This window comes from Gopherus flavomarginatus, chromosome 12 (assembly GCF_025201925.1).
Source record: "Gopherus flavomarginatus isolate rGopFla2 chromosome 12, rGopFla2.mat.asm, whole genome shotgun sequence".
Classification (NCBI taxonomy): domain Eukaryota; kingdom Metazoa; phylum Chordata; order Testudines; family Testudinidae; genus Gopherus; species Gopherus flavomarginatus.
In genome coordinates this window covers 19,158,917-19,179,539 of record NC_066628.1, presented here as the reverse complement: position 1 = coordinate 19,179,539, position 20,623 = coordinate 19,158,917, and the positions used below count along the sequence as shown (strand labels likewise).

Below are 20,623 nucleotides of genomic sequence, written 5' to 3'. Positions count from 1 at the left end.
TTTTTGAATCATGGTGATTTTCTAAGTGCCTGAAAGTTAGGTATGCAATGCTGAGAGTTAGAATACCAAAGGGCAAGATTTTTAAAGCCATTTAGGTGTCCTGGCAGGATTTTCAAAAGCATTTAGGCACCTAAATCCAATTGAAATCAAGGGTGTTTTGAAAGTCCCACTAGATGCTTAAATACCTTAAAAAATCAGGGCCTAATTCCTTCTGTGAATCTAGCCCTGAGTGTCCGAGATCCCCTACGAGGCTTTAACAATATCATCCCAGAAGGCTGGAGACAGATCCAAAACCACTATCTTTGAGCCCTTCCTGACACTGAAGGACTTTGTAAACGGCAGCCATATCCAGAAATGGGTTCTACAAATGGCCCTGTCTCTTTAATATCAGCCGAACACAGACCCCGGGACCAAACACTCATGCATTTCAGGATTTAAAATATAGGGCTGCTCCCATCTCAGCGGGGACCATCTCACCTCTAAATCATGCAGAACAATCTGATGCCAGATGAGTATAAGTAAAAGGCTGTTATTATTGGGTATCTGACAGTCAGTAGTAGGTGGACAGCTTTGAAAATGAGGTTGCTTTGAAAATGCCAGCTGAAGGGTCTGTCAAGTGGAAACTTATCTATTATCAGATTTTACAAATGGCCCCTCTCTTCATCCTTGGCCAAACAGAAACATCCATCCCTGAGCTTTGCAGTGTTCAACATCCAGCCTTTCATTCATCACTGCCTAGGGGCGCACAGGGACCATTCCCCCGCCAGGCCATTACTTACTATGTTGGCATAAGCATCAAAATTTGTGCCTTGTGATAGCTTCATGGTGGCCTTAAGAAATGGACTGGAGGTCTTTGTGTGGTTCCTAGAAGACGTGTCCCTACTGAACTTTTTAGTTTAATTGTGTCTGTAGTAAAAAAAAAAATAATGTAATGACTGAGAAAGAAAGAAAGAAAGAAAGAAAGAAAGAGAGATTCTGGGCCATTCATTCCAACAGAAGTTGAAGATCAGATACTTGAAAAGTGCAACACTGAATTCCTCCAACGTTCTATCCCTAGTGGGACTGAACCATTCTCCATCACCAATAAAAGTTACACTTCTAATTAAACCCATGGGGCAAAGAGCTAAGAAAATGCAGATAGGTTCAGAACTTTTGAACCAGCTTCAGATCAGATTGGCAGGCAAAAAATAGGGATTTAAACTGTGCAATGGGCTAGAACCCCAGCTGATATAAATTGCCACCCATGACAGAAATCAAAGGCCCAGATTCCCAGTTGGCATAAAAGGTCCAAACTACCACGAACTCAATGAAAATGTAACAATTTACACAAGCTCATGACCTGGCCTTTTGTTTTAAATTTTCACCTCTGGGTACTTCTGGGTGACTGACTTTAAGCATACAGGCTGTGGGTTGCTCTAGCAGATGCATCCCAAGAGCTGCTGACATAATGCAGGAGGGGAAAAAAAAATCTCTGCTCACCCAGAAGTGATTACATGGTGAAGGAACAGGCTATTCCAGACCACCTGAGATTCTGGTGCCACTAGGCTCTTAGTTATTGTAGATCACGTGTTTGCGTTAGAAATCCCAGTTTTATTTTGCAAGCACCTTGGGACATGCTTTGGGCTTCTGCTCTGTCTGGTTTTTAGCCAAGGGTCTTTCCAGGGGTGTTTTCATGATGTGAGATTCAGAGCGGGTGCTGTTCTTCCTCTGTGGGGTGAGAGTGGGGCAGGTTGTCAGGGTGGTTTGCTCCAGAGGTGATATCAGAGCTGGGCTTAAAGCCTTGGAGACTGGATTCAAATATTTTGCCCGGGAGCAGGAACATCCTGGGCTGTGACATGTCTGAACCCTGCACAAGCCAGGAGCTGGGAGGAGTTTTCAGTCTCTGACCCCATTTAGTCCTTCGTCTCTCAGCCAAGCCTGTCCAAGGAGTTGAGCAGGAAGTACTCCTCTGTGGAGTGGATTCCTGTCTGCTAGGGACTGCAGAGAGACTCAGGAAATCCAGCGAAGTGAGATGGAAACTGCCACTGGAAAATACAGTAATGGGGGCATGAGAAAGAGATGACCAATGAATCCTGGTGCCGGAGAATCAATTTTGCTTTCAATGATATACGTGAAGGTATTATATAGAGACAAATTTAATACTAGATATATGAATTGTAATTCAAACTGTTTAAGACTTTTATTATCAAACATCTAGAGCCTGTCAGATTTCTTTCCAGCAGAAAGTAAATTTAAGTTACAATTTGAATTCTAAGGATTTAACTCTCAGTCTTATCAGACATCTAGATCCAGTTAGAAGAAAAGAAGGTGAATAATTTTGACTTTGCATCAGAAATCAGAAATGTTTGCAGGGTTTGGCAACCAAAAACGAATTTATTTTCAGCTAAAAACTACTGTAAACTGGAAATTGTACATTGCAAACCAAAGAATGTTGGGATTTTCAGATTTCAACAAAACCAAACAAAACACCTGAGTATAGGAGATACTTTCCTTGAACAACTTTGTGTAGTTCAAAAATTCATTTTCCTACTATTATAAAAAAAAATCTAAATTTCCAACCATCTCTAATCTGAAATGGGGCTTTGAACAAGGGTGGGGAACATTAGTCCTGTTCAATAATACCATAGTTTCAAAACCATTTTTTCTCTTGAAACTGGGTTAGTTTCTGTGTCAAAGGGACAGTTACTGAAAGGGAAAAAATTGACTGAGCAGCAGAGCTGATAGCTGCAGTTTGTTTTCTGCGCACTAGCAGCTTTTGGCTCAGAGCTGACCCACCAGTTAAAGCCAGTCTAGCTCAGTGCTGCCAAATGACATATAGGAGGTAAATGGGACTAGAACCCCTATTCCAGGCCTTGGAAGTTGACAGGATAGACACAGGACCAGGATTACAAAGGGTTTAAGCACATAAAGAAGAAGAAAGGTGTCTTTGGGGAGTTACTATTGCATCTGAGCAGGTCAGGTACCTAACTGCCACTGAATGTTCATAGGATTTAGCCACCCGGCTGACTTAGGATCATTGATAAATCTCAGTAGGTGGGAAAACCCTAAATCCATTTCCCCCCTGAGTTTTTAGCATATGAAAACTTTCAGGTGAAAGCTGATTTTTTGGTTTTGAAATAAAAAAAAAGTTTTTTAAGTTTTCTGGTTTTTTACCAAACAATCCCAAAATGTTTGAGAAAAGCAGACAGATTCTGAGATTTGTTATTTAACTGAAAAACCAATCTCCATTAAAAAGAACACAGCTGAAAATTTCCATCTGGCTTTAAACTTTAAATGAATTGGGGAACATTAACATGACCTGATAAGAGCCTGATTTCAAACCCATTTATTCTATTGCAGCTGTGTGATTTCTCTTTCAAAGGGATAGTTGTGAGGAGGTAACAAGTGAATAAATAGTAAAATTGGCAGCACGCAAAATGTTTTATACTGAAGAGCCCCTTTAAACCCTGGTTTAGAGTTGAACAAAGCAGCCAAAGCCTGTCTATCCTGATCCCGTTCGAGGACATACGGGAGCTCACTGGGAGTAGAAGCCAGACCTCCTGGCCTAGCTCCACACTGCTGTCAGCTGAGTATAAATGGCGTAAATGGGTATGCAGGACACAATTAGAGTAAGACACGAAGGTACGTTTTCAAAGGTATTTAGGTGCCTAGTGAGATTTTCAGAAGCACTTAGGAGCTCACAACTCTTTGATTTCAAGGGGTGTTGGGGCCCTGATTCTTTTGAGAATCCCACTAGGTGTCTCAATACCTTTAAAAATCTGCCCCACAGCCCCTCTACTCTACAGCCCCTCTCCAAAAACTCTTACAGTCCTAGTAGACATGGCAGAGAAGGGAAGGAGGGTGAAACAGATGCAGAAAGAGGGGAGATGACTGACCCAAGGTCACAGAGTAGGTCCCAGGCAGAAGCAAGAACAGAGCCCAGGTGTCTTGCAGCTACTGCACCACACTGCACAGAGTAAACGATACAACATAACAATGACAGAGGGATGCTACTAGCCCATTGTTACTCTCAGGCAGAAGTGCAGCTGGGATTTTGTGCCATAAATCAATTTGGAAGCTGGCAACTGGCCATCTAGGCACAGGACTTGGGGTAGAAACATGACAGAGGAGTTGACACTTATGATTCTGGGTGAGTCTATGTCATATTGCCCTGCAAAGTGGGAATAAGGCTGTGTTAGCATATGACTTTATGAGTTTCGTTCCCAAATTGTGAGCTTGGTGATGGTCGCAATACAGGGATCTTCTTTGCAAGAATTGTTGGATGTGGAGTGTGCTTTTATCCATCCTTCGTACTGCATTTTATCCAACCACACCATGGGCAAAATCCTCAGATGGGAAAAGTGATGAAGCTCCATTGACTTTAAAGCAGGTGACACAATTTACACTACTGTGATAAAACAACTCATTGATTGTCAGAGGCGAGGAGCAGTAACAACACCTTGTCATTGTAAGTGATGAGTTCTGTGAACCTTTGACATTCATATAATGAGATATTAGGGAAAGGAGAATCAAGGACATTCCTTCTGTCGCTCTAAACCATTGTCCTTCTCATTCCATCCACAGCCATCACACAATGTACTGAGGAAGACAATGTCCTCCCAAACCACCGTGACTGAATTTCTTCTCCTGGGATTCTCTGACATTAAGGAACTACAGATTTTACACTTTGTGGTGTTTCTAATGCTTTACCTGTCATCCTTGCTGGGAAACTTTCTCATCATCACAGCCAGAGCCCTTGACCACCACCTTCACACCCCCATGTACTTCTTCCTGATGAATCTGTTCATCCTAGACCTCGGCTCCATCTCTGTCACCATCCCCAAATCCATGGCCAATTCTCTCATGAACACAAGATTGATTCCTTATTCTGGATGTGTCACCCAAGTCTTTTTCTTCTTCTTCTTTGCTTCAGCAGATTTTGCCATACTGATCCTCATGGCATATGACCGATATGTTGCCATTTGCCAGCCATTGCACTATGAGACAGTGATGAACAGGAGAGCTTTTGTCCAAATGGCAGCCAGTGCCTGGATCAGTGGTATGATCTACTCTGCACTGCACACCGGAACACGTTTGCAATATCTTTCTGTGGAGGCAACATGGTGGATCAGTTCTTCTGTGAAATTCCCCAACTCCTCAAGCTCGCCTGCTCTGACTCGTACCACTTTGAAGTCGGGTTTCTCATCTTTAGTGTGTGCTTAGCCTCAAGCTGCTTTGTTTTCATAATTGTGTCATATGTTCTGATCTTCAAAGCAGTGCTGAGAATCCCCTCTGGGTAGGGCGGGCATAAAGCCTTCTCTACCTGCCTCCCTCACCTCTTTGTGGTCTCCTTGTTGTTTTGTACTTCTGCGTTTCCCTACCTGAAACCCACCTCCAGCTCAACGTCAGGTCTGTATTTCGTGATGGCTGTTCTCTATTCTGTGTTGCCACCAATGATGAATCCAATCATCTACAGCCTGAGAAACAAAGAGATCAAAGACAGTCTGAGTAAATGGAGAGGTTGGAAGTTATTCGCTAAGAACAAAATGTCCATATTTCTCCTTCAGTAGCAATTTCATTCTATGTTTCTTTATAAATAGAATCAGCTGATGACATTATTGCCTTCATTAGAAAATACTATGCTATCTGTTTATGTTGAGATAGGTATTTCCACTAGTAAAAATACAGACAAACATGACTCAAGAAAAAAAGGAGTTTCTCTAGGTTCACACCAATGTAAATAAGATCGGAATCTATCTATCATATACTGCTACCAATTACCATAAAGGTCTGTCTCATCTTAAGCGAGAGTTCTGTTCTGTGGTTAGCGCGTAAAACAAAAATCGCATATAGTCAAAATTCCATTGAGTTCAATGGTGGGTGGAATCGTCCGCACTACAGGTATAGTGTTAAAATGGTTGTTTTTCTCTTTTTTTTTGTTTTCTTTTTTGGTTTTTGCCAAGCGCGTAAAGTTGATATTGTGCATGTTAAATACGCATAAGAGGTGACAGACTTGTACTATCTGAGACCATTGCCTATAAAATCAGTAGCCATAGCAAAGTCCCTAGTGAAGTCTCTGGCTCATCTTATATTTTGGGATAAAAACTCAGATTGAGGTATCAATGCATTTGTTTTTTGTGTTTTTGGTTTGTGTGTGTGTTTGTTAGATTGTTAGCTTATTTTTGCTTAACAGGTTGTTTAGTGGTTTGGTTTTTTTCTTTGTTTTAGGAGGTTTTGGAGGTGGAAAGGCTTGATGACATGGTGAGTATTTGGTGATAAAGGATTTTCAATGTTTGTCCTGTCTTGGGACTGCCCATATGTCATCTCTTTGATGGGGTTCTCTGAGCAAACTGAAGGTTTCCTCCTCACAATAATAAAAGAGAGCAAAAGAGGTTTCTGCATGGCTTAGTTCCTTCTGAAATGATTATGTGTATAATGTTGGGATATTATTGTATTATTAATTATACGTTAGGGGACAAAAAGCCTCAGGTAGCTGTCTTCTATTATTTTAACCTAAATGAATTTCCCAACTCAGCTAGACTAGCCCCAATGCAGAGCAGAACCAGTGACATCACCAGTTTAGTACTGATGATGTTGTGGCCCAAAGTCTCTGGGCTACACTCAGTAGTGACATAAACACTGGTGTAAGTTTCTTGTCTGCGGTCATTTTGTTCTAGCCCTGGTGTAAGTGCAGTGCTCTGGTGTTCCACACGCCAACCCATGTAGATCTACTCACATCCACACTGAGGAAGGATCTCAGAAGTTGACCTTTCATTAGTATTAGAAGATCATCTTTGTGCATGGTTGTGTACACTACATATACGACAGACAAAAGCAGAGTATGTTTATGCAGTAGAATACATGAGAGTGTCTGAGTGTTTGTGTTTCTGTCCGGTCCCTAGAGAAAAACAACCTGTTGCTTAGAGTAATTGCCTATGATAACATAGTGAAAAAAGGTATTTATTGGTCCAGAATTTGCCATCTTTTAATTTTATTGATGTTTCTTGCGGTGCCCGGTGCCCGGAATTGTGCAGCACCCACTGCAACCTCCCCTTAGCATGGGGAAGCCAAGTCTGTGACTGCCAGGGGTCAGCTCCCAGAATATTATTGTGATTTTTGGTGTAAGGGGCCATCTATCACAAAGGTAAGCTTACTTGGCTGGCAAGACAGACTGGAGTGACCAAGGGGACTGTCTGTGACTCCATGTTACGGTTATTGTAGTGCTTGAGGAGGTCCCACTTGATTCTTGGTTGGTGAAATCTAAGTCTAGACCTCACAGTCAATGGGGGGGTTGTGCCCTGCTTCTGAACAGTCTGCCCTGAGGTTGGTACCCGTTCTCTTCAGCCACTCCGGATAGCCTGATAGCCTTTGTCGCCCTGTCATCGGGGATGGCATGAGTGAGCCAGGTGGTCTTGAAAAGCCTGTGCTACCACAGTGCGACAATACTCTCCCCTGTCTTCAGCAACTCAAGGTCTGGAAAAGGGTGTGAAGTGGCAGTTACACTTTACAAGTGTGATATCCTGTAGGGGGAGTAGGATCGGTGTTTGAACATAGGGCCAGGGCATGGAGCACCTGCTCACTGCAGTGACACAGTAGAGTGGGAGTGCGTGGTGTGGGTATTTTGGGATATTACACAAATAGGACAGAGTTAAGGTTGTCTGGGCATTTATCTTCTCTCTCTACTTCCTGGTTTTCAGATGTCAGAGTTTTGCTGAACTCAACCTTTGGGAAGAGCCTGAGTTATCACTGGACACCTTAACTCTGCATTAACAAAGGTTTTTTGTGACATTTTATTTCCTAGGTTTTTAAAAAGAAAGATGAATGTTTCTTGGTGGGAGTTACTAGCAGTTTAGACAACTGTCATTCTCAACTAGGTTTGCAGTGGATGCGATACTGTGGATCAGTAATAACCAAAAGACCTTGTTTTTATATTGTGCTTTTTATCAGCAGCTCTCCAAGAGCTTGACATCATTATCCCCATTTTACAGATGGGAAACTGAAGCATAGAGCGGTGATGTGACTTGCTGACTTGCCCATGGTCATTCAATAAGCCAGTCGCAGAGCAACGGGTAGTCCCAATCCAGTGGCTTCTCCACTGGGCCACGCAGTTGCTCTGTGATTCCACAGTGCTCCTTCCACTCCTCTCCATGTTTTGTTATAGCTACTTTCTTGTCCTACCCTCGGTGCCTGTGGAGAACAATGGATCATCATCCTCTTTCTAACAACCTGGTACATCTCTGAAGACTGTTACCACATCCCCCCTCACCCTTCTCTTTTCCAGACTAAACACACCCAATTCTTTCTACCTTTACTCAAAACTCAGGTTTTCTAAACCTCTTTATCATTTTTGTTGCTCTCCTCTAGACTGTGTCTAATTTTTCCCCATACCTCTTAAAGTCTGGTGCCCAGAACTGGACATGCTACTCCAGCTGAGGCCTCACCAGTACCAAGTAGAGCACAACAATTACCTCCCAGGTCTTACATACAACACACCTGTTAATTCACCCAGGAATGGGCAAGCTAGCCCACACAATCAGCAAAGAATGACTTCTATAGGCCAAATCCTAAGGAACTCATTCTTCTCTAACTTAGACCATGTCTACAGACAAAATTAAGTTGACCTAACTTATGTCGGTAGTCGCCGCAGTAATTACATTGCTAGTGCGTGTCTGCACTTTGCTTCTCGTGTCGGCGGTGTGTAACCTCACCAGGAGCACTCTCCCCCTTGCACTGCCAGTGTGGGGCATTGTTGGAGGGCTCCTGAAAGCCAATAACATTCAACATAAGCAACGCAGTGTCTACATTGACACTAACTACATCATTCTTGACTCAACTCCACTCGTGGAGGTGAGGTTATTTAGTCAGCGTAGTGGAACAGTAACATCAGGGGGAGTGAAATTTAAGTGTAAACGCTTCCATAGTTAGGTTGACGTAAGATGCCTTGAGTGCCTAACTCTGTAGTGGAGACCAGGCCTCAGTAGTCAATGGCCTTGATGTTTACACCGTCTTAACAAGCATCATAGCATTGAATTCCCTCCTGAGGGCACTTTCAAAGCAGGGATCCTTAGCAGCAGCCTCAGTGGAGATCCTAAGAGCTGCCTGAGCCAACATGAGGCTTCTTTCCCCTATAAACCCTGGAAGGCTCCAGAACAGGAGGCATGGAGGTCTCTTGTAATATACACAGTTGTGCGCATCAGGCAAGAAAACAAAAGCCAGACCAGTGCAGAAGTGGAAGGTAGGTGTCTTTGCAGAGTAAATAAGGGCTTGTCCATATGGGGTGGTGGTGCACCACAGTGAAGTGTTAATTCTAAAGTGTCCCAATGTGTTGTGCACAAAGGAACTTTCAGTGGGCACCAGCAAGTCTACATGAGCCAGTTTGCAAGCCAGACGTTGGTGCCCTTTAGAAATCCCATTGCTCTTGAGAGCACTACCCCACCCTGTAGACAAACTCTGAGAGCAGGAGACACGGAGGGGAGCAGCAAGGAAGTGGAGACCAGATTCCCACACCCACTCAGCATCGACAGAGGTCGCCGCTTCTCGCTGAGGATTAAAGGTAAATCTGAACCTTCCTGGGGTTTGTCCACACAAGGAGTCAGTGCGTGGCAAGCTGGGGTGGAAACCTACAGTGCGGTAGGTTGCTGTGCAGTAAGGGGCCATGCAGATGCAGCTATCACACACTAGATGTCCCCTAGTGGATTTTGCCCTAGTGCTGTTTGAAATGAGGGTAGGTCAATACGCACCAGGGAATGTTTAGTGCACTGGAGCAGGGTCCACACAGCGTGTTAGTACGTGGCAGGCTAGTGCTCTGCAGATTCACACCCCAGCTTGTCACGATCTAGCTCTCTCTTTAGACAAGCCTGTGGTCAGATCCTGGGGATCCCACATAGGGAGGAAATGGTGCAGTAGTGGGAAGGAGCACAGCAGGAACTGTCTCTCAGGCACATACCGTAGTTGTGCATATCCTGCTCCCTCACTCTTCCTATTCTGCCCTGATATGTCTCATCCTCCCTCACCCTGAACAGGGCTGAACTGCAACACTGCAGAGTGTGGCTGGGAGCATTGAGTTCCAGCTGTTCTGTTGCACCCAGCATGCTGAACAAAATCCAGGCCCAGACCCTCTAACTCTTTAGCTGGGCAGCAGAGTGCAGCTGGGGTAGAGTGTGTCTCAGGGTGCCAAGAAGGGGAGGAGAGGGAGAGGGGTCTGTATGTGCTTGCTCGGGGCATTCCTTTTGTGCACAGGGCAGGGTATTGGGCAGAGGGATACATCCAACGAAGTGGGTATTCACCCATGAAAGTTCATACTTCAAAATGTGTGTTAGTCTATAAGGTGCCACAGGATTCTTTGCTGCTTTTATGGATCCAGACTAACACGTCTATCTGCCTGATACTGGGCAGAGGGAGATTCCCAGCTGAGCTGCTAGTCAGTGTTGTGCTCTCAGTGTCTCAGACACTAGCATGAGGAGAACATGCTTATCCCTCCTCTGCTGGTGCCCACATGCAGGCTTCTGACCTGCACCTGCTGTCTCAGAGCTGGGGGAAGAGAGGAGAGAGCATCTCTTCTTTTTCAATTTATTGCATGGGGCTGGGAAGCAGAGGGTGAGAAGAGAAGCGGATGCATGGATGGGCAGAATTTAATGGGCCTGGGAATTTCAGGGGAGGTAGGTGACCAACTCCCCTTAATTTTTCAACAGTGTCTAATTTATTTAGCTTCCTTTGAATATCCCAGCCTCAGAAAAGACTCCGGGAGTTTCACTGAAAGAGGAGATGAACAAGATGGGACATGTGAGAGGTTACGGACTAATGAATGGGACAGAGAAACTCCATCAGGTGCACCTACAAATCAAGAGTGACCCCATCAACTTAACAGACAGCACCTTTAGCACTCAGACATGAAAAATTTTTCTCTTTTACACAATGTGTCATTGCCTCCTGGAAATCACTGTCATAAGAGATCATTGAGTAATTCAGAAGACTGAATAATGTAGCAAACTATAGCTCTGGATAGATTTGGATAGGAGGCTAACCTAAGATGTTGGACATATGGGGCCAATTCTCTGTTCTGCAGCAGGCTCGCTGGGGCCCTTTGGGGGAATTGCTTAGGACAGATTTTAAAGGTCTTGAGGCACCAAATGATGTAGATGGGCACCAAGTGGAATGCTGAAAAGCATCTAAGCAGGTCAGGCATCTAATATCCTTTGGCCTGAATGGGAGTTAGGCACTGAGCCTGACCAAGGACTTTGTGAAATCTGACTGGGAACTGATCTGCATTTTTAGGCACTAAGTATCTTAACAAACTGACCCTCTGGGCCTCAATTCTCCATCTGTACAATGGGCACAGAAACCTTTTCCAATCTCACTGTGGCATTGTTAGGATAAATACATTAAGGACTGTTAAGTACTCAGATACTACAATTTTGCTGGGTCTGTGACCAACAAACTTTCATTGTTCTGGGTATTTGGGAATATTCACTAAGTGAAGGCTGATTAAGGGCCTTAGACCATGGAGTGTACTACTAGAAAAAACAATTGAACTACAAAGGCTCTATCTGTCTGTCTGTCTACTCAGAATTTACAGCTCCTGGCTCTGACCTCACCTGGGCAGCTGTAAAATGGGAAGAACTCTGGCAGAAGTTAATATTGCAAAAAACAATTTGGGAGATCAGAATTAGACCTCAGATTTAGTTATGTGAGGAAAGGCTGTGAGATCATTCTTGTTAAAGCCATTCCTTTACTCTGTCTTAGCTCCGCTGACCATTTTTAGTATGGGCTAAAGCTTGCCAGTGGCTAGCGTCCTTTGAGGAACACCAGATCCTTTGTGGCTCTGCATAGCTTGAATTCAGGTCCTGATTCAGCAAAGCCCTCAGGACCAGATTTATAAAGCTATTTAGAGGTTGCTGAGTTCTGTGTTGCAACAACACTCGATTTAGGAGCTTAAATTCCATTTTCAAAATGGATTTAGGCATGAAAGAGTCTAAATCCCATTGGCTGTCAAAAGACTGTAGACTCCTCAGTGCTTAAATCTGAGAAAATGAGACTTAGGCTTGGGCATTTCGATGCTGTGTGCTGCAGTACTTAAATAGCTTTAAAAATCTGACCTTAAGGCACATTGGTTGCCTAAGCACTTTTGAAAATCCCACTAGGTGCCTACCTGCAAGTTTGGGTGCTTAAATGCCTCTGGATATCTGTCCTTCTACACTTGCTTAAGCTAATGGGATGTTTGTCCTTTTCGAAGTCCCACCTCTGAGTTTTAGTATTTTTCTTTGTACCTAGATGCACCTCATAGAGAAAGCAAAAGAAGACAATCAAACGATCATCACAGAATTCATCCTCCTGGGATTTGGGAATCTCCCTGAACTGCAGGTCCTTCTCTTCCTGTTTTTCCTAGTGATCTACATTGTGACCATGTCTGGGAACATCCTCATCATTGCGCTAGTTATCAGTGATCAGCACCTTCACAGCCCCATGTACTACTTCCTGGTGAATTTGTCCTGCCTGGAGCCTTGCTACATCTCAACCATCCAGCCCAGGTTACTGGCCAGTCTCCTGACTGGAGACAGAACCATTTCTGTCAGTGGCTGTTTTGCACAGTTTTATTGCTTTGGTTCTCTGGCAACTACAGAATGTTATCTCCTAGCAGCAATGTCTTATGATCGATATGTAGTGATATGCAAACCCCTGCATTATGCAGACCTGATGAATGGTAGGTGGTGCCTCCAGCTAGCAGTAAGGTCATGGATAAGCGGATTTCTAATTTGTGTAATAATGATATGTTTTATGTCACAATTAACATTCTGTGGCCTTAGTGAAATTGACCATTTCTTTTGTGAGTTTTCTCCAATGCTAAAACTCTCCTGCAGTGACACCGGCATGATCACACAGGTTAGTGTAATACTCACCACCCTAGACCTGCCTTGCCCATTTCTATTAACTGTGACATCCTATGCTTGTATCATTGCTACTATACTGAGAATCCCTTCCACCACTGGGAGGCAAAAGGCCTTTTCCACCTGCTCCTCTCACCTCATTGTGGTTACAGTTTTCTATAGGACCCTAATGACTGTGTATCTGCTACCAAAAACCAATACACTGAAAGCCCTGAACAAAGTGTTCTCTGTCTTCTACACAGTCCTGACTCCCATGCTCAACCCCCTCATCTACAGCCTGCGAAACAAAGAGGTGAAGGAGGCCCTGAGAAAAGTCATCAGTTAATATATGTTGCTCAAATCAATTCAGAACGAGTCACTGATCTGTGAAAGAATCCATCTGGCTTAACGAGCAAGAAAGTTTACATCTAGTAGGGCCCAAGCTCACACCAATGGGAACCGCTTTGTAGAATGTGAGGACATGCTACATTATGGGTTGATGACATTCCCATCCATGGCTAAAGCGGATACTTGCTACTGCCTTGTAATAACTTTAGTCCCAGATTTGGACCTTAGCGTCCAAAATATAGGGGTAGCATGAAAACCTCCAAGCTTAGTTACCAGCTTGGACCTGGTACTTGCTCCCACCACCCAAAAAATTAGAGTGTTTTGGGGCACTCTAGTCCCCCTGAAAAACCTTCCCTGGGGACCCCAAGACCCAAATCCCTTGAGTCTCACAACAAAGGGAAATAATCCTTTTTCCCTTCCCCCCTCCAGGTGCTCCTGGAGAGATACACAGACACAAGCTCTGTGAATCCAAACAGAGTGACTCCCCCTCTCCGTTCCCAGTCCTGGAAACAAAGCACTTTCCTCTTCACCCAGAGGGAATGCAAAATCAGGCTAGCAAATCCAACACACACAGATCTCCCCCTGATTTCTTCCTCCCACCAATTCCCTGGTGAGTACAGACTCAATTTCCCTGAAGTAAAGAAAAACTCCAACAGGTCTTAAAAGAAAGCTTTATATAAAAAGAAAGAAAAATACATACAAATGGTCTCTCTGTATTAAGGTGACGAAATACAGGGTTCAATTGCTTAAAGAATATTGAATAAACAGCCTTATTCAAAAAGAATACAAATCAAAGCACTCCAGCACTTATATTCATGCAAATACCAAAGAAAAGAAACCATATAACTTACTATCTTATCTCTTTGTCCTTACACTTGGAAACAGAAGACTAGAAAGTAGAAACTACTTCTCCAAAGCTCAGAGAAAGCAGGCAGACAGAAAACAAAGACTCAGACACAAACTTCCCTCCACCCAGAGTTGAAAAAATCCGGTTTCCTGATTGGTCCTCTGGTCAGGTGCTTCAGGTGAAAGAGAGATTAACCCTTAGCTATCTGTTTATGACAACTCCTTAAGACAAAGGTATTGGGTAAAATAAAAATGAGCTGTCAGCTACCCAGATTCCTCACAGAAACAAGAAGGGTAGTATTTGGGGTGAAATATTGTACATACACTCCCTCCCTCAAACTCTGCCTCACACATTTGGAGTATTTAAGAGAGTTTTCTACCAGTTTCTATGTCTATATGACATCATTGCAGCTCCTTTCTCTTATACAATGTGCTGAGATGCCAAACTCTTTCCCAGAGCCCACACGTCTGCACCCCCTCCTGCACCCCAGTCCCCTGCCCCAGGTCAGAGCCTGCATCCCTCACTCAAACTTCCTCTCACAGCCTGCACCTCAAATCCCCTCCCACAGCAAAACTCCCTTGGACCTCTTCTGGATGTTACCAAAAAATGTACAAACCTGCTGCCCCTGGTGCTACTTTACTGCTACAGGAGACTTGATGCAGTGAAATATTTTACCTACATTCCCTCAAACTCTGCATCACACATTTTGAGTATTTAGAAGAGTCTTATCATTATATGTCTACATGAAGTCTCATAATAGTTCACAAATTTGTCTTATCTGCTCCTGTGATTACCTGCTCTCTTCCTTGTAATCCATTTTAAGTATAGTTTTGCTCCTTTTAAATGTTTTTTCTATTATGCTTATTATTCTAAACACTTTGTCATTTATCTGTATTATCATTGTGCAATGCATGTCGTGCTGTTTTTTATTTGAATAGCTAATGCTCATCAAAATTTTTTTAAGTAAGTAGTTGTAATTAGTTTTAAGAATTCCATCTGGTTTCTATTAAAGCACTTGCTATGGTTTTTGTACTTTGATTTTAATTTAGAGTTTTTAATTCTACCTTTTTTCTTTTTCTTTTTATAGCACAAGTTTATTTTGTTGGGTCATGTGACTTCCAGTAGGACTCATTTCCTGTCCTGTTTTCAGTAATTCCTTTGCATTTGATCCATTAATGAGGATTGCCTTTTGCTGCATTTATCTTGCTTGTCAATCCAACCCTTAGTGTCCCATGTTCACACGTCACTGCTTGTGTGTAGAAGTTGATTCATAAATATTCAGTAAGTGTATTATATTGTGTCATCTTACATCATTTCCAGGGGCAAAAATATTCTGCAACAATGAAGGTCTGGACTGATGATCAGTGGCTGCAGAACTTTTGGATACACAAGTCCACATTTCTGCATCTGTGTGCAAAATTCAGCAAAATAAAAGCTGTATTAACAATGGAGAAGCAAATATAGATTGCACTATGGAGACCTGGGGTAAAAAATACAAAAAACTGTCTGGGGATTTGTCCTGCTTTGAGCAGGGGTTGGACTAGATGATCTCCTGAGGTCCCTTCCAAAGCTGATATTCTATGATTCTGTGACCTGCAACAACAGATTCTTATTGGTCAATCAGAGGTCTCTCTACTAAACCAAGGTGGAATGGATTTCTTTAGTGCAAGTAGTCACAACATATTGTTAAAGATCATTTCATGTTCAATGCCCTGTTAACACCTCTGCAGTCACAGAACAACAAATCAGTGTTACTGGGTTTCAGACTGTTGTCTCTTACAACGTTCTTAAGTTTCCATAGCAATATTTCTGAGTAAGGCTAAGGTTTCACAGAATCATAGAAGTTTAGGGTTAGAAGAGACAACAGGAGGTCATCTAGTCCAACCCCCTGCTCAAAGCAGAATCAACACCAACTAAATCACTCCAGCCAGGGCTTTGTCAAGCCTGGCCTTAAAAACCTCTAAGGGTGGAGATTCCACCACCATCCTAAGTAACCCATTCCAGTGCTTCACCACCCTCCTGGTGAAATAGTGTTTTTTAATATTCAACCACTGCTCCGTGTTCTGTCATCTGCCACCACTGAGAACAGCCAAGCTCCATTCTCTTTGGAACCCTCCTTCAGGTAGTTGAAGGCTGCTATCTAATCCACCCTCACTCTTCTCTTCTGCAGTCTAAATAAGCCCAGTTCCCACCGCCTCTCCTCAGAGGTCATGTGCCCCTGCACCCTAATTATTTTCATGGACCTCTGCAGAACTAACTCTCTCCAATTCGTCCACATCCTTTCTGTAGGGAGGGGCCCAAAACTGGATGTAATACTCCAGATGTGGCCTCACCAGTGCTAAATAGAGGGGAATAATCACTTTCCTAGATCTGCTGGCAATGCTCCTACTAATGCAGCGCAATATGCCATCAGTCTTCTTGGCAACAAGGGCACAATGCTGCCTCATATCCAGCTTCTCATCCACTGTAATCCCCAGGTTCTTTTCTGCAGAACTGCCACTTAGCCAGTTGGTCCCCAGCCTGTAGCAGTGCATGGGATCCTTTCGTCCTAAGTGCAGGACTAAATAAATCCTGTATTGATATCCAAAATACTGAAACGACCTAATTGCATTAAGAGCACCCATGAAGGATCAGTTCTTATTGTGTAGCCTGGACCAAACAACTTTGTTATATTACCTTAAACCATTGGTTTACCCATAAACAAATCTAGTGTTCATTATTATTTCCCTACAAAAACCCCTTACCACCGTCCAAGTAAATGTTCTGATGCCTGGATCCAAACTCTGCATCAGTTCCATTGGAACTTCATCTTTCTGACTGATTGTGCTGCGGTCTCTCTACCTGTCTCCAGCATTCCGGACTCCACACGACCAACACCACCTGGGAACCCTGAGATTCAAGCTTCACCAAGTGATGAGACCTATCTCTCTCTGTATAGCCTCCTGACCATAGGCATGTGCAGCACATTTCATTAGTGTGTGTATCCAGGGAATTTGTATTTATTTTTTTAAAGACGAACATATATTGAATATTCAATCATAAAGGACATTATTTTTATTCATTAAATAAACTAAAGAAACTAAAACTTAACTAAGCTTATTTTTTTAAACTAACAACTAAACTTTACTTAAAAATATAAACTTAAAAATGAGACACAAAATACCAAATTTTTGCTGTAGTGATAACCAGGTGTATACAAAGAAACAGTCAATTTTCATAATCTTTAACCAGATAATGAGCTAAACCAAACTGACCAAAACAGATTAAGGTTTCTTCATCTTCCAGTCCTAGAGAATGAGACGTCACTCACCAGGTGTTATGGCCTTAAATTCTTCAATCACATTATTGTAATTAACTGACAAAGCCAATTCTTGCTCAGTGTACAAAATCATGAGTGAGTGGAGGCACTGTTGGGACACTGTACTTCTTAGTTTGTTTTTTACATGTTCTAGTTTCAAAAAGGCTCTTTCACATAAACAGCTTGTAACAGGTAAGACTGTAAAGCATTGAACAGATTTGTAAAAGGCCTGGAACATGGAAGACCGATCTGATTCCTTTAGCCAATCAAGCCAGTCTCTGGTGGTGTTCGTAGTGCTACCTTTAGGAACAGATCCATCATAACCCGAAAGCAACCGGACTTCAACTTTCAACTCATCCAAGGACACTTTACATTTCTTGGCAATGATCCTCATATCATCCTTGCCAATGTCTAAGCTCGACAGTTTTCCCATTGCAGTCACAATATTACAAGTCTCCTATTCAAATCACTGGTCAATGCTGGTAATCATTGAGTCTAGGAATGGGTAAAATGAAGTTATTCTCTCCTGCTCCTCTTTTGTATCAAAGTGATGCTGGGACTCAAACACATCATCAATACGAGTGGACATTTTTTGCTTCTTAACTGGGGGAATCAATATATCATTCCTTACACACATTTTCACACTGTCATTGAAAATAGATTGAAAATATTCTGGGCCACTTCTCATTGCAGCCAAAGAGTTACGCAAGCTTTTCACCCCTCTCATTGCAGTAAGTAAGTTGTCATTGCAGGAAGGGAGTGTTGGAGCTCTGGAGTTTGAAGAGCCTTACTCACTTTTACCACCATCTGGAGAATAGGGTTCGTCATGTGAAGGGCAAAGATGAACTTGAATGAGTTTAGTTCATGGATAAGGCTCCTGGCTTTTATTATAGCTTCAGCAAGGCGAGTTGTTTCGATAATCTCTTGTAAAACTTGTAAAATGAAGGAGTAGTTTTGTTTTACAGCAGCCGCTGCTTCTGCTCTGCATGCCCATCTTGTGTTTGACAGTGACTTCAAAGTCTTCAACTGGGATCCTACTTCTTGTGAAATCTTCTCCATTGTTGCATGTCGCACAGGACTCCCCTCCATGAAGGCATAAAGAGTCTGAATAACACCAAAAAATTCAAAGATAGTTCTGTTTTGTTTACTTGAAGTGCATGCATCTACTAGGATGAGGTTCAAACAATGCGCATAGCACTGTACCTAGAGTATTTCACTGTTTCTTTCTTTACATTTCATTTCAACTTCTGCAGGACATCCAGACATAGTAGATGCTCCATCAAAACAGACAGACATCACTGATGACCAGTCAGTTTTAAGAATGTCAAGGATGTCATTTAACTGGTCAAAAATAGACTGAGCATCAACTGTTAACAGTCTCTGAACAGACACAAAATGTTCAACTGGACTATATTTTTCATTGTCAAAATAGCTCACCACAACGGACATTTGTTCATGGTGTCCACAGTCAGTAGTGTCATCGGCAATTCTTGAGACCATGATTCCATTTAGTGAAGACACAGTCTTCTGTTGCACAATGTTGTGTTGTTGTTGGATGCAATTACTTAGATAGGTAATGTTTTGAGGAGATTGTTGCACATGGTTTGCCATTACGGGATCTTATTTTTGGAGAATATTGACAAGATTTAGAAATAAACCTTTCTCAAAACTGTCAGCTTTTTTACTGTGACCCCGAATGGTCTTCCACCTTTCGCCAAACAGAGAACAATGTCAATCAGTCGCTCCACTACACTTACGTTATGGCGCCATTTTTCTTCTTGTTTAGACAGATTAGCCTGCTTGTACTCATCCAACAATACATCAATAGGTTCCCCTACATTCAAACTTGACCATGAAGAACAGCTCAACACATGAGATTTTGACAGCTGATGGTTTTTAAAACATACATTCATTAGCCCTATGCCAGTTTCTGAATCCCTTATTAATAAATGCTGGATCAATCAGTGTGACCTTTGTTTGCTGCATCATTAGAGGAGAAGAAATGTCAGTAAAAGCAAAATGTTCCATCCTTTGAGGGGCTGTATTCCAACCACCTATACCTTTCATACCATACTAATGATGGTTAACAATATGTTCTGAATAATCATACTAATCTCCTGGAGTGTGTTCACACATATCCAGTGTCTGCTGCTTCTTAGGAGTGCCTGTGTGTTGGCAACGCTAGTAATACCTTTGCCAAGGTCATGTATCAGACAGTGAACTTGTAAGTATCTGCTGTAATACATGGCTTGACTTTGGTTCACGGCATGGCTGGACTTTGCTGACTATGGTTCAGGTCTCAGGTCTTACATCAGGCCCAGTGCCCCAAGCCCTCTCTCTCACCTATGCAAACCAGACACCTCCATTGCACTCACAGAAACCAGATGCAATCTGCTAGGCCCAGCAGTGAGCCTTGAACACATCACCAGGAACAGCTTCATAGCTCTTATCTTGGCTATGCCCGGCAGTGACCAGCTCCAGCAAAGCAATAGCTCCAGACTCACTGGGCCCTTGGAGGAGAGGAGGTTGGGCAAACAAAGAGGTAGACTCACAAGCCAGAGGCACAGGAACTGCCCAGACTCAAGGATAGTTTAATGGAGAATAGGTCCATGAATGGGTATTAGCCAGGATGGGTAGGGATAGTGTCCCTAGCCTATGGCACTGGCTACTATCGGAAGACAGGATACTGGGCTAGATGGACCATTGATCTGACCCAGAACAGCTGTTCTTTTGACCCATTTGGGGGTTTTGTCAGTGTAACTGAGGCTGTTCCTAGGGTCAGGTTTGTCAAACAGTCATCAGGAGGTTTTTTTATGGATATAAAAAAAGTGGTTAATATTTTGTGTTCACTCTGCCTGATACCCAGCTAAAAACTCCATGATGTGACCATGGTTATAGCCACGTCTGTCCCTGGTCCCTCCACTTAAACAGACAACACTGACCCAGTGGACACCAGCCAAAGTGGAAAGGCAAGAAAGGAGACATTGTGTTGCCAAATGACCAACAGAGAAGGTGAAGCTGTATAATGAAGACCACCTAGGGAGGTGAAGCTGTATAATGGTTATAAGTGTTGAGTAGAGAGCACTGAAAAGAAGAGGACCTCTGTGCTGCGTAATGAACTGTGGCTAGTAGCAGATGACATGGAGTGAGTTATGGGCTGTTAATTATACTAAATAATGGCTACCAGGTGACATAAGAGTCAAGAAAGTGTAAGAGTCAGCTATAGCAAGAAGAAACCATAGAGGAAAGGAGAGCAACAGGCTGTCATTCTGGGAAATCTACACTAGA

At 42.9% G+C, this 20,623-nt stretch overlaps 1 protein-coding gene and 1 pseudogene across 1 annotated transcript; both read left to right on the top strand.

Annotated features, from left to right (window-relative positions):
- LOC127032492 (olfactory receptor 14A16-like) overlaps window positions 1-5,549 on the top strand; it is an 11,724-nt pseudogene extending 6,175 nt beyond the window's left edge.
- Window positions 5,550-12,249: 6,700 nt separating this feature from the next.
- LOC127032531 (olfactory receptor 11A1-like) lies at window positions 12,250-13,188 on the top strand. Its single transcript, XM_050919835.1, has one exon. The coding sequence runs from the start codon at window positions 12,250-12,252 to the stop codon at window positions 13,186-13,188; it is 939 nt and encodes a 312-aa protein (XP_050775792.1).
- The last annotated feature ends 7,435 nt before the right edge of the window (window positions 13,189-20,623 follow it).